Consider the following 13,079-nt stretch of genomic DNA (forward strand, 5'->3'; position numbering starts at 1 on the left):
CAAAACACTCTGGAAAATAACTGAAGGAAGTTTTACTTAAGGAAATAATAAGAAGATACTTTATGGAAAGGACAACTCTGAAATAAGTCATTTAGCATGTTAACTAAATATTCTTAGCATCTGAAAAGGGAACTCTGAATTGTACAAGGACAAAGACTACCAACACATTCAATAGACAGGGCTGGTGGACCTCTCGTACCATGCCACGTTCAAATCTTCATTGAATTTTTTCCATTCAAATATAATAAATATAAATATAAAATATATACATAAACGTACATATTCAAAGAAAAAAATCATTATGAACATTGGGGAGAGTATGTGATATGGTGAGTGCTGTGAAATGTGTAAGCCGAAGATTCACAGACCTATACCCCTGGGGCAAATAATACATTATATGTTAATAAAAATAATTAATAAAAAAAAGAAAATCAACAAAGGGTCAAATTACAAGGTCTAGTGCAGTCTTAGGGAAAAAAAAAATCAAAGGGGTGAAATAACACTTAGATGTTAAAGAAAAAGTCCTACTACAAAAATTTTGGATGAGAAGCAATAACACTAGCATTAAATGCTAATTATATAACCTAAAATATCCAAGAGAACCAATGAAATATGGTAAGAAATGAATTTAGAAAAGAAGCATTATAAAAGACGTCAAACTTTCACTCTTCACAGACGACATGATACTCTATAGAGAAAACCCAAAAGACAAGCAAAAAAACTGCTAGAACTGATACAGGAAGTCAGCAAAGTTGCAGGTTATAGTATCAATGCACAGACGTCTGTTGCATTTCTATACACCAATAATGAAGCAGCAGAGAGAGAAATCAAAGAATGAACCCCATTTGCAATTGCACCAAAACCAGTAAGATACCTAGGCATAAACCTAACCAAAGAGATAAAAGATCTGTATCTGAAAACTACAGGACACTGATGAAAGAAGTTTAGGGGGGCTCCTAGGTGGCTCAGTTGGTTAAGCAACTGCCTTCGGCTCAGATCATGATCCTGGGGTCCTGGGATCAAGCCCTGCATGGGGCTCCTTGCTTGGCAGAGAGTCAGCTTCTCCCTCTGCCTCTCTTGGCTACTCTGCCTGCTTTGTTCTCTCTGTCAAATAAATAAGTAAAAATTCTGAAAGGAAGGAAGGAACGAATGAACGAACGAACTGAGGAAGGACAGAAAGAAGAAAGAAAGAAAAAAGAGAAACAGAGAGAGAGGAAGGAAGGAAGGAAGGAACTGAGGAAGGACACGAAGGAAGGAAGGAAGGAAGGAGGAGGGAGGGATGGATGACACAAAGGAAAACACAAAGAAATGGAAACATGTTCCAAGCTCATGCACTGGGAGAACGAGCACTGTTTAAATGTCTATACGGCCCAAAGCAATCATTTAATGCCATCCCTATCAAAATACCACCAGCATTTTCAGAGCTAGAACAAACAGTCCTAAAATTTTTATGGAACCACAAAAGACCCCAAGTAGCCAAATGTTGAAAAAGAAAATCAAAGCTGCAGGCATCACCATTCCAGACTTCAAGCTATATGACAAAGCTAAAGTCACCAATACAGTATGGTACCGGCACAAAATATAGACGCATAGATCAATGGAACAGAATAGAGAACCCAGAAATGGACCCTCAACTCTACGGCCAACTAATCTTTGACAAAGCAGGAAAGAATGTCCAATGGAAACAAGACAGTCTCTTCAACAAATGGTGTTGGGAACACTGGACAGCCACAAGCAGAAGAATGAAACTGGACCACTTTCTTACACCATACAGAAAAATAAATTCAAAATGGATGAAAGACCTAAATGTGAGACAGGAACCCATCAAAGCCCTAGAGGAGAACACAGGCAACAACCTCTTCGACCTCAGCTGCCATAACTTCCTACGAGGCATGTCTCCAGAGGCAAGGGAAACAAAAGCAAAAATGAACCATTGGGACTACATCAGGATAAAAAGCTTCTGCACAACAAAGCAAACAATCAACAAAACCTTTAAAAGGCAACCTACAGAATGGGAAAAGATATTCACAAATGACATGTCAGATACAGGACTTGTATCCAAAATCTCATAAAGAAATTACCAAACTCAACACCCAAAAAAACAAATAATCCAGTCCAGAAATGGGCAGAAGACATGTACAGACATTTCTCCAAAGACGACGTACAAATGGCCACGAGATGTTCAACATCTCTTGACATCAGGGAAATACACATCAAAACCACAATGAGATACCAACACCTCATACCCGTCAGAATGGCTAAAATTAACAACTCAGGAAACAACAGGTGTTGGCAAGTTTGTGAAGAAAGGGGAACCCTCTTGTACTAATGCAGAACGCAAACTGGTGGGAATGCAAGCTGGTGCAGCCACTCTGGAAAACAGTATGGAGGCTCCTCAAAAAGTTAAAGATAGAAGTACCCTACGATCCAGTAATTGCACTACTAGGCATTTACCCAAAGGATACAAAAAGTGATTTGAAGGGGCACCTGCACCCCAACGTTCACAGCCGCAATGTCCACAATAGCCAAACTATGGAAAGAGTCCAGATGTCCATCGACAGATGAATGAATAAAGAAGATGTGGTATACATCTACGAGGGAATAGTACTCATCCATCAAAAATAGTGAGATCTTGCCATTTGCAATGACATCGATGGAGCGAGTGTATTACGCTAAGTGAAATAAGTCAAAGACAAATACCGTATGGTTTCACTTATACATGAAATTTTAAAACAGATGAACATATGGGAGGGGGTAAGATAAAAAAGAGAGGGAGACAAACCATAAGAGACTCTTAACTATAGGGAACAAACTGAGGGTTGATGGAGGGGAGAAGGGTGGGGGAATGGAGTTAACTGGGTGATGGGCAATAAGGAAGGCACTTGATGTAATCAGCACTGGGTTAATGCAACTGATGAATCACGAAATTCTACCTCTGAAACTAATAACACACTGTATGTTAACTAAATTCAATTTAAATAAAAATTTTTTAAAAAAAGAGTCATTACATATGAAAAGAGTTCAGGTTATAGAAAAAAAAATTTTTAAGTAGAGAAATGGTCAAGGAGTATGGGCAAACAGCCATTCACAAAAGAGAAAACAAATGGCCAAAAATTAAATGAAAATATAGGGGCCCCTGGGTGGCTCAGTGGGTTAAAAAGCCTCTGCCTTCAGCTCAGGTCATGATCCCAGGGTTCTGAGATTGAGCCCCACATCAGGCTCTCTGCTCGGGGAGCCTGCTTCCCCTTCTCTCTCTCTGCCTGCCTCTGCCTACTTGTGATCTCTGCCTGTCAAATAAACAAATAAAATCTTAAAAAATAAAAATAAAAAATAAATGAAAATATAATTTTTCCAAACTGACAGTATAGTCAGGAAAGTATAAGTTAAAATATGATATATTCCAGCCATATAACTACATGCTCATACTAGTACACACAAATAATAAAACCAAATCATCCATTCTCTGCTATCTCATATACACACTAAAAGTGTGACAGACTATGTACTGACATAAAAACCAGTCAATTATATATTTACTAAGTAAAAACAGCAAACTGAAGATGATAAAACAATTTATATTTAAGTGCTTATGTACATGTACATCTGTTTCAAAACATTTTCCTAATGGGTATGAAAAATATATAGTAAAGTTTGTAATATCATTTGGGCAAAGAAATGAAACTGAGAAGAGTGGTATATATAAGGGGAGACTTTTCTCTTTTATTCTACATACAATGAATTATTTAAATTTTTATAAGCCTGGTATCATTCTGCAATTCTTTAATTTTTTTTAAGTTTATTCATTTATTTAAGTAAACTCTATACCCAATGTGGAGCTTGAACTCACAACCCCAATATCAAGTCACATACTCCTCTGACTGAGTCAGCAAGGTGCCCCCATTTTGTAATTTTTTTATTTTATTTTTTTTTTATTTGACAGAGAGAGATCACAAGTAGATGGAGAGGCAGGCAGAGAGAGAGAGAGAGAGAGGGAAGCAGGCACCCTGCTGAGCAGAGAGCCCGATGCGGGACTCGATCCCAGGACCCTGAGATCATGACCTGAGCCGAAGGCAGCGGCTTAATCCACTGAGCCACCCAGGCGCCCCCCCCCCATTTTGTAATTTTTAAAAAGGAAAGTGTAGCTCTAATTTACTAATTTTAGCAAACCTGCCACCAAAATGTGCACATATTAAGGTCAATTAATTTTACTTTAGAATAATGTATGCTTTTGAAAATACTATCATTATGAGTCTATCTTTACATAAGTATAAAACTGATAGATAGCTATTCATAGCATGTTCCAACAGTGTAGAAACTGGGAACTCGTCAGTTTCCAAAGATCAGTTACTGCACTAATCTCTGAAAAGTTCTATCCTTTTTAGTAAGATGTTCATTGATACTCTGTTCTTTTTTTTTTTAAGATTTTTATTTATTTATTTGACAGACAGAGATTACAAGTAGGCAGAGGAGATAGGCAGAGAGAGAGGAGGAAGCAGGCTCCCCATCAAGCAGAGAGCCTGATGTGGGGCTCGATCCCAGGACCCTGGGACCATGACCTGAGCCGAAGGCAGAGGCTGTAACCCACTGAGCCACCCAGGTGCCCCGATACTCTGTTCTCATAAACTATATATATAATAGAGTAAAAGTCCTCATGACATACATTTTGCAAATATGTAAAAATAACCACCATGTCTACTTCATGGACATGGAAATGTTCTCTTTCCAATTTTTTTTTTTAAAGATTTTATTTATTTATTTGAGAGACAGAGATCACAAGTAGGCAGAGAGGCAGGCAGAGAGAGAGGAGGAAGCAGGCTCCCCACAGAGCAGAGAGCCCGATGCAGGGCTCGATCCTAGGACCCTGGGATCATGACCTGAGCCGAAGGCAGAGGCTTTAACCCACTGAGCCACCCAGGTGCCCCATCTCTTTCCAATATTTTTAAGTAACTCACTAAGGGCCCAGTTTCTAAAACTTCCATCTATCCTCTGCCAGTAATTATCTATTAAGTTGCTACTTATGTCATACCCCACCCTAAATATTCCCAATACAAAGATGTACAAAACACACATTCTGCCCTCAGTAGGTAGAGAAAACAAAGATTACAAAGTAATATATAGCAGGATGTAAACAGAGTACACACCAAATATTCAAGAAAAGGACTCTCAAGATGCCTTATTTGGGGTGCCTGGCTGGCTTAGTCAGTAGAGCATGTGACTCTTGATCTCAGGGTTGTGGGTTTGAGCCCCACGTTAAGTGTATTTAAAAAATAAGTGTATTTAAAAAATAAATAACAAGGGGCACCTGGGTGGCTCAGTTGCTGGTTAAGCAACTGCCTCAGCTCAGGTCATGATCCCAGGGTCCTGGGATCAAGAACTGCATCCGGCTTCCATCTCAGCAGGGATCCTGCTTCTCCCTCTCCCACTCTCCTGCTTGTGTTCCCTCTCTCCCTCTGTGTCAAATAAATAAATAAAATCTTTAAATAAATAAACAAAAAAAATTTTTTTCAAAGATGCTTTACATTCTTTGGTTTTCCCTAATAGAAAAAGGTTAAGAAATATCCTAATAGGGATTCACTCTTCTTTTATTATTTATTTATTTGACAGACAGAGATCACAAGTACGGGGCCGGGGGAGGGGGGAAGAGAGCAGGCTCCCTGCCAAGCAGAGAGCCGAAGTGGGGCTCGATCCCAGGACCCTGAGATCATGACCTGAGCGGAAGGCAAAGGCTTAACCTAATCCACTAAGCCACCCAGGCGTCCCACCTAATAGAGATTCAACACTGCAAATATAATCATAACACAAAATACAAAGCAACAGCTTAACCACTATTCTATCATTGTCTACCAAGCGTAATGAGAAACAACAAAAAAGTAGAATTTTTACTATTTTAATTTGTGATGTATACAACTATAATATATCAGTTTGGAAATAAACAGTCATGAATGATAGGGACTGGGTGACAGAAAAGCAAATTAAGAATTTACAATATGGCCACTGGTAGTCTTACAGCTTTTCATGCAGTAAGAACCATGCGTCAACATTCAAAGATGTGTAAGAAACAGTTTAGAAAGTTACTATAAGTAATCAGTTATATTACTAGAGCCAAAAATTGTAGAATTAGTAGGAAAAAACAGGGCAATGTTTGCTACAGATACAGTCTGGAAAACAATCAGGAAAAACAAAGACATATATACGAAAAAAGGAATCAAAAATAAATTTTATGGAAATATCTTAGCAATCATAAATATAGTAATATTTGAAAATAAAGCAAATTCTGTGTTGTTCCCACTGGGCAAGAACAGGATTGTTTGGAACACAGGGACAGTAGGTGTGAAGAAAACTGCACCTACTAAATTAATGTATAATATAATCATGCCTCTCATAGTCCTCTTCATTAAGTCTAATTACACACAGATGAAAACAAAGTTCAAAGTTCAGAAATGATTTCAACTCCCATATCTACAGCTCTAGTTGATTTTAGAACATGCCATGACACACACAAAAAAAAGAAGGGGGAGAAAACATTGCAGTATTTAGGAGTGACATTTAAATAAGTAAAAGACAATCACAGATTTGAACTACAGAGTTATAATTCTGAAATGTTTAAAAGATAATGGTGTTATACTACATTATCTCTAAGGTTCTATGCAACAGTAAACGTCTCATAATTCTATGAATTTCAAATGAAGAGTTACTGAGAAGTCATATTATCCCTTAGCAGGTAATCTTACAGCACCATCTTCTGGTATAATATTACTGTGCATAGGCTAACAATCAGAATAGGAGGAATTCATGGTACTATGCCAGTTTTATTTAGTACAACTTGACAGTAATGGAAATTTTAAAACTCAAGCTATATTAACAAATTGGGTAGTTGAAGAAATGTTGTGAATCAAGAGCACAGGTTACACTAGCCTCATTAAAGCATTCAAAATTGAAAAGCACACAAAACTGAAATAAAATCAAGATTCCAAAAAGGTTCATAAAATGAGAAGGCTAAAACAACAACAAAAAAACTAGGCTTATTAGATCTACAGAAACTAAGAATGATGGGTACAAACAGTCCTAACACTGAAACGTCAAGGTGTGGGCAAGGCTACGAGCAGTTGTTTTGCCTACACCAAAGATGAATCAAGGAAACAACTCTAAATGAGGCCAAGATTTAAATAAGATACACAAGACGAGTAATAAATAACAGTGTGAAGTCTGGGCTACCAGAAGCCTTAAGAAAAATATCTGATAAATATATATGCATATGTACACATACACATATTTTCTCATATCATCAAAGATATAATACTCCTTAATGTTTAATATAGCCCCAACCAGATGTAAAGGGATAAACAGCAAGTCTATATAGGTATCTCAGAAGCCACTGTATTTAGCTAACATTTAAGTGCTTACCACATGCCATGCTCTGCACTAAGCATTTTATTTTCATTTCTCATTTTAATTCCAATGTAATAATCATACGTTATATTAGTTTCAAGTATTCAATATAGTGATTCAACAATTCTATACATTAGTCAGTGCTCATCCTAAGTGTGCTCTTTAATCCCCATCACCTATTCCATGCATTTCTGCACCCACAAACCCTCTGGTAACCATCAGTTTGTTCTCTATAGTCAAGAGTCTGTTTCTTCATTTGTCTCTTTATTTGTTCCCTTGTTTCCTTAAATTCCATATAAGAATGAAATCATACAGTATTTGTCTTTCTCTGACTTATTTAACTTAGCATTCACCTGGCTTCACCCATGTTATTGAAAATGGCAAGATTTCATTCCTTTTTATGGTTGAGTAATAGTCCACCATATGTATGTGTATATATATGTGTATATGTGGTATATTACCACATCTTCTTTATCCATTCATTTATCAGTGGACACTTGGGTTGCTTGCTTCCATAATTTTATGGTTCTTATAAATAATGCTGCAATAAACATAGGGGTTCATGTGTCTTTCTGAATTAGTGTTTTTCTGTTTTTTTGGGAAAATACCCAATAGTGAAGTTACTGTATCACACTGTAATTCTATTTTTAATTTTTTTGAGGCATCTCATACTGTTTTCCATAGTGGCTACACGAGTTTGCATTCCCACCAACACTGGACAAGGGTTCCTTTTTCTCCAAATCCTCACCAATACTTGTTTCTTGTTGTTTTTGATTTTAGCCATTGATAGGTATGAAGTCATATTTTTATAGTTTTGATTTGCATTTCTCTGATAATGAGTGATGTTGAACATCTTTTCCTGTGTCTGTTTGCCATCTGGATGTCTTCTTTGGAATACTATCTTCTCATGTCTTCTGCCCATTTTTTGTTTCAATTATTTGCTTTTTGGGTGTTGTAAGCTCTTTATATATTTTGGGTACTAACTATTATATATGTCATTTGCAAATATCTTCTCACATTCAGTAGGCTTTTAGTTTTGATGATTTTCCTTTGCCGTGTAGAAGGTTTTTTATTTTGATGTAGTCCCAATAGTTTATTTTTGCTTTTGTCTCCGTTGCCTCGAGAGACTTATCTAGAAAAATGTTGCTACAGCTGATGTCAAAAACTACTACCTGTTCTCTCTTCTACGATTGTTATGTTTTCAGGCCTCCCATTTAGATCTTTAATCTATTTTGAGATTATTTTTATCGCTTCTTGGCCTTTTGGCTAAGATCAAGTGTATTTTGAGATTTTTTGTGTGTATAGTGTGAGAAAGTGGTCCAGCTTTCCCAGCACCATCTGTTGAAGAGATGTGCTAAGTATTTTAAAAGGATCTCCTTTAAACTGATAACCTACCCAAGTCCATTTATCATCTATTTTTCAGTTGACAGAACTGACATTTAAAGTTAACTGGCTATTGGTTAAATAAACGGACAGGTGACAAGGTTAAACATAAAGACAGTTTGACTCCAGTGCCCACAAACTACAATGACATAAAACTCATCAACATAAAATTGGTAAGCCATACAACATACTCCTGTGTTCAGAATGCACAGAGAATCTAGATAGCCTGATTCTTCCACTGGCCCCACAATTTGAGAGATAAAAAACATGCAAGAATTTTTTTTTTTAAAGATTTTATTTATTTGAGAGAGGGAGAAAAGGAGAGAGCACACAGCAGGAGAGAGGGGCAGAGAGAAAGGGAGAAGCAGGCTTCCCTCTGAGCAGGGAGCCCAACACAGGGCTGGATCCCAAGACTCTGAGAGTGTGACCTAAGCTGAAGGCAGACACTTAACCAACTGGGCCACCCAGGTGCTTCAAGAATTTTTTTTTTTTTTAAATAGCCCCAAACAGTTCCCATTTACAATGTGTTAGTCACTGTTCTAATTTAATCGTTATAAAAGTTCTATGATGTAAGTGATGTTATCTACCATCCTCATCTCACAGATGAGAAAACTAAACACCAGAGATGTTCAAAACTTACTCAAAGTCCTAGAGTCTTAAACCTGGCCAACAGGATCCAGAGTCTTAAGCTCTTCACATCTATGTTTCACCCCAAGATGTTCTACAGTTGCACAACTACAAAATGACAACTATGACCTAGAGTATCAATCTTGAAAGATGACATTCGCTACTTAATACATTGTTATTTTACTTCATTATCAGGACATCTGGCTTGATCTGCCATAATGCTCCAATAAACAGAATATTAAAAACATACTTTTTTCCAATTATTCTAACTAAGTGGGAAATTCTGAGTAGTTTCACTGAGTTCTTAATAAAACGAAACTAAATTGGAAACCGAACAATTTGTGGAAGGAAAGTAGAGAAGTGTTAATCAGCTACCTATATCAGTGACTTACCTTGAAATACTTTCTTCTCATTCTAGTCATGTTCATCAACATAACTCCAGAGTTTACTCCAGTTTTTCCATAATACGGATGTCTGGCAAAGCGATTATACCATCCTATCCGAGGCTCTTCATGTTCTGGTGCCATTGCGGCAATTTGTGTAGAATTAAATTTCTTTAGTAAAGACCAAATATCATCAACAGGCCGTAAAAAAAGGATATCAGTGTCGACATACAATAGTGAGTCAACTTCTTTCAGGATTAACTATTAGAAGAGATATTTGAAACATTAATTATAATTCTATTTATTTAATATAAAACATAAGAGGCTTTAATTATAAAATACCTACGAGATAAGCTAATTTACATTAATTTTTTAAAGTAATCTTTCCTAAATCTCTCATTTTTTATAATAGTATATATAGAGATATAATGCTAATCTTTATATGAACTTTCAGAGAACAAAAGCTATAAAAACAAATCAGGACAAACAACTAAATAATAACAATTAGAAAAATAAATAAAATAAAAGCAATATTCTCAAAGATCAGGGATAGAGTGTTTCTTATAATGGGAAATAACATTAACTTAGCTGAATTTATATCCTGAATCTTAATTTCCTAAAATAAATACAGAAATAAACCAATATAAATGAAGACTTTCTGAATTTGTTCCCTTGGCCCATACACTAATGGCTGGCATCTTTGTGTCATTTGGTCTTAACTAGTAAATGATAGAGCCAAAACTGGAATACAGACCACCCAGCTCGGGAATCCATGCTGTTTTATTTTCTTATTTACTGTCTTCCAACAAATCAAAGTAAATGTGCACATACTTAGGAAGGGTGAGGACAAGATGTGTTTTAAAATAAGGACTGGCTACATTACTACCTTCTGACACATGCTAAATGTGTCTTCTACAGGGATTTTTAAGGAAAACTTTTTATTTCTGTCGTACCCACAAAATTTAGAATCCAACTCCTGCAAATTTAAATTTACTGCATGTATCAGCATATCAGTAGAACTCAATTATTAGATTAAGCTAAATCTTTTGAGTTTAAGAATATAAAGAGAAGCATTTGCTCCTTGTTCTCCTTTTCAAAATTGTTGCCTCCTCCTTCTGCTAAGGTTAAGCCATCACCTTAATGAGCAGCTATAAATCTGCAATCACCCCATTCCCCCGTCAGCTGATTTAATATCAAACTGGGGGGAAAATGTGGTTTGACTGCAGAGCCTGAGTAGAGAAGATTCACTTGTTCAAAGACCCCAGTGAAAGGGTACATATGTTTATGTCTGTATGTCTTTCTCTCTTTTGGAAGAGTAAGGGGAATTGTTTTTTTTTATCAACATGCTGTTTCTGTACCACGAAACAATGTGTGTTTACAGATTACTATATTGTTAGCAGACTTGGAAAACACTGTTAACTGTTAGGAACTACTGCCAACTGGAGATCAGACATAAGGTCAGACATTAAGTAATAGCCATATCAGCATTTTTTCTATGGTCCCTTCTGGAGGAAGAAGGAGTTGGTAGAGCTTACATTAGTTGTTTTCATCAATCTATTTCAAAGAAGAGAAACTCAGTTAAAAAAAAAAAAAAAAACAACTATCACTTAGAAAAATAAAGCACCAATTTACTCAGATCTAGTTAAAAAGATGCAGAACTAGCAGTGAAATAGAGGACAATTTGAAAGGTTTCAAGTATTTTTGTTTAGTGTTTCAAATTTGATTTAGGCATTTAACAGATTATATCACTAAATGATCTGGAAAATTTCATATCACAACATCAACAATTAAACTTGTTAATAATGCAGAACAAAATCAAAGAGAAATGGTTGTAACCTTAGGCTTCTGTCACCATGTATTATTTTTTCAGTAATACATTTGTTTATTGAACATCATATTGTATTTGTTTAATCCCTGCCTCCCACATCAGACAATAAGCTCTATGAAAACAAGAAGAAACCCATCTGTTCCATTCATTCCTATATACCAGAACTTCAGTACAGATTCTCGGCAGAAAATAAGGCAATTTATTAAATGTGATACTACAGTGATTCAACATAAAAATTTTGTTTTACAGCAACCTCTTCGACCTCAGGCACAGCAACTTCCTCCTAGAAACATCGCCAAAGGCAAGGGAAGCAAGGGCAAAAATGAACTACTGGGACTTCATCAAGATCAAAAGATTTTGCACAGCAAACAATCGACAAAACCAAAAGACAACTGACAGAATGGGAGAAGATATTCACAAATAACATATCAGATAAAGTGCTAGTATCCAAAATTTATAAAGAACTTATCAAACTCAACACCCACAGAACAAATAATCCAATCAAGAAATGTGCAGAAGACATTTCTGCAAAGAGGACATCCAGATGGCCAACAGACACATGAAAAAGTGCTCAACATCACTCAGCATCAGGGAATACCAACCAAAACCACAAGGAGATACCACCTCACAGCAGTCAGAATGGCTAAAATTAAGAAGTCAGGAAATGACAGATACTGGTGAGGATGCGGAGAGAGGGAAACCCTCCTAAACTGTTGGTGGGAATGCAAGCTGGTGCAACCACTCTGGAAAACAGATGGCGGTTCCTCAAAAAGTTTAAAATAGAGCTACCCTACGATCCAGCAATCACACTACTGGTTATTTATCCTAAAGATACAAATGTAGTGATCTGAAGGGGCACGTGCACCTGAATGTTTATAGCAGCAATGTCCACAATAGCCAAACTATGGAAAGAACCTAGATGTCCATCAACAGATGAATGGATAAAGAAGATGTGGTATATATATACAATGGAATACTATGCAGCCATCAAAAGAAATGAAATCTTGCATTTGCAGGGACATGGATGGAACTAGAGGGTATTATGCTGAGCAAAATAAGTCAATCAGAGAAAGATAATTATCATATGATCTCTCTGATATGAGGAATTTGAGAGGCAGGGCGGAGGGTTGGTGGGGGGTAGAGAAGGAAAAAAATGAAACAAGATGGGATTGGGAGGGACACAAACCATAAGAGACTCTTAATCTCTGGAAACAAACTGAGGATTGCTGGGGGGTAGGGACAGTGCTGGGTTATGGACATTGGGGAGGGTATGTGCTATTAAGTGCTGTGAAATGTGTAAGCCTGATGATTTACAGACCTGTACCCCTGGGGCAAATAATACATTATATGTTAATTTAAAAAAATAATAAAATAAAATAAGGAAATCAAGACTCAGAAACAGAAAGTCTGTAGAAAGTCTGAACAAATTCTAAAGCTAGAATTCCAGCATGAACTTTGGAATCCCAAGT

General features: G+C 36.6%; 1 protein-coding gene across 2 annotated transcripts in view; it reads right to left on the reverse strand.

Moving 5' to 3' along the window:
* The window catches only part of LOC111157986 (glucoside xylosyltransferase 1), a 59,406-nt gene that overhangs the window by 22,090 nt on the left and 24,237 nt on the right, over positions 1-13,079 (reverse strand). For both annotated transcript variants that reach the window (XM_022519761.1, XM_022519760.1), the window contains one exon: positions 9,792-10,043. In XM_022519761.1, the coding sequence (XP_022375469.1) occupies positions 9,792-10,043 (252 nt within the window). The remainder of the gene's footprint in view (positions 1-9,791; positions 10,044-13,079) is intronic.

The sequence above is a fragment of the Enhydra lutris genome, unplaced genomic scaffold, assembly GCF_002288905.1.
Source record: "Enhydra lutris kenyoni isolate GAN:26980312 unplaced genomic scaffold, ASM228890v2 scaffoldscaffold56, whole genome shotgun sequence".
NCBI lineage: Eukaryota > Metazoa > Chordata > Mammalia > Carnivora > Mustelidae > Enhydra > Enhydra lutris.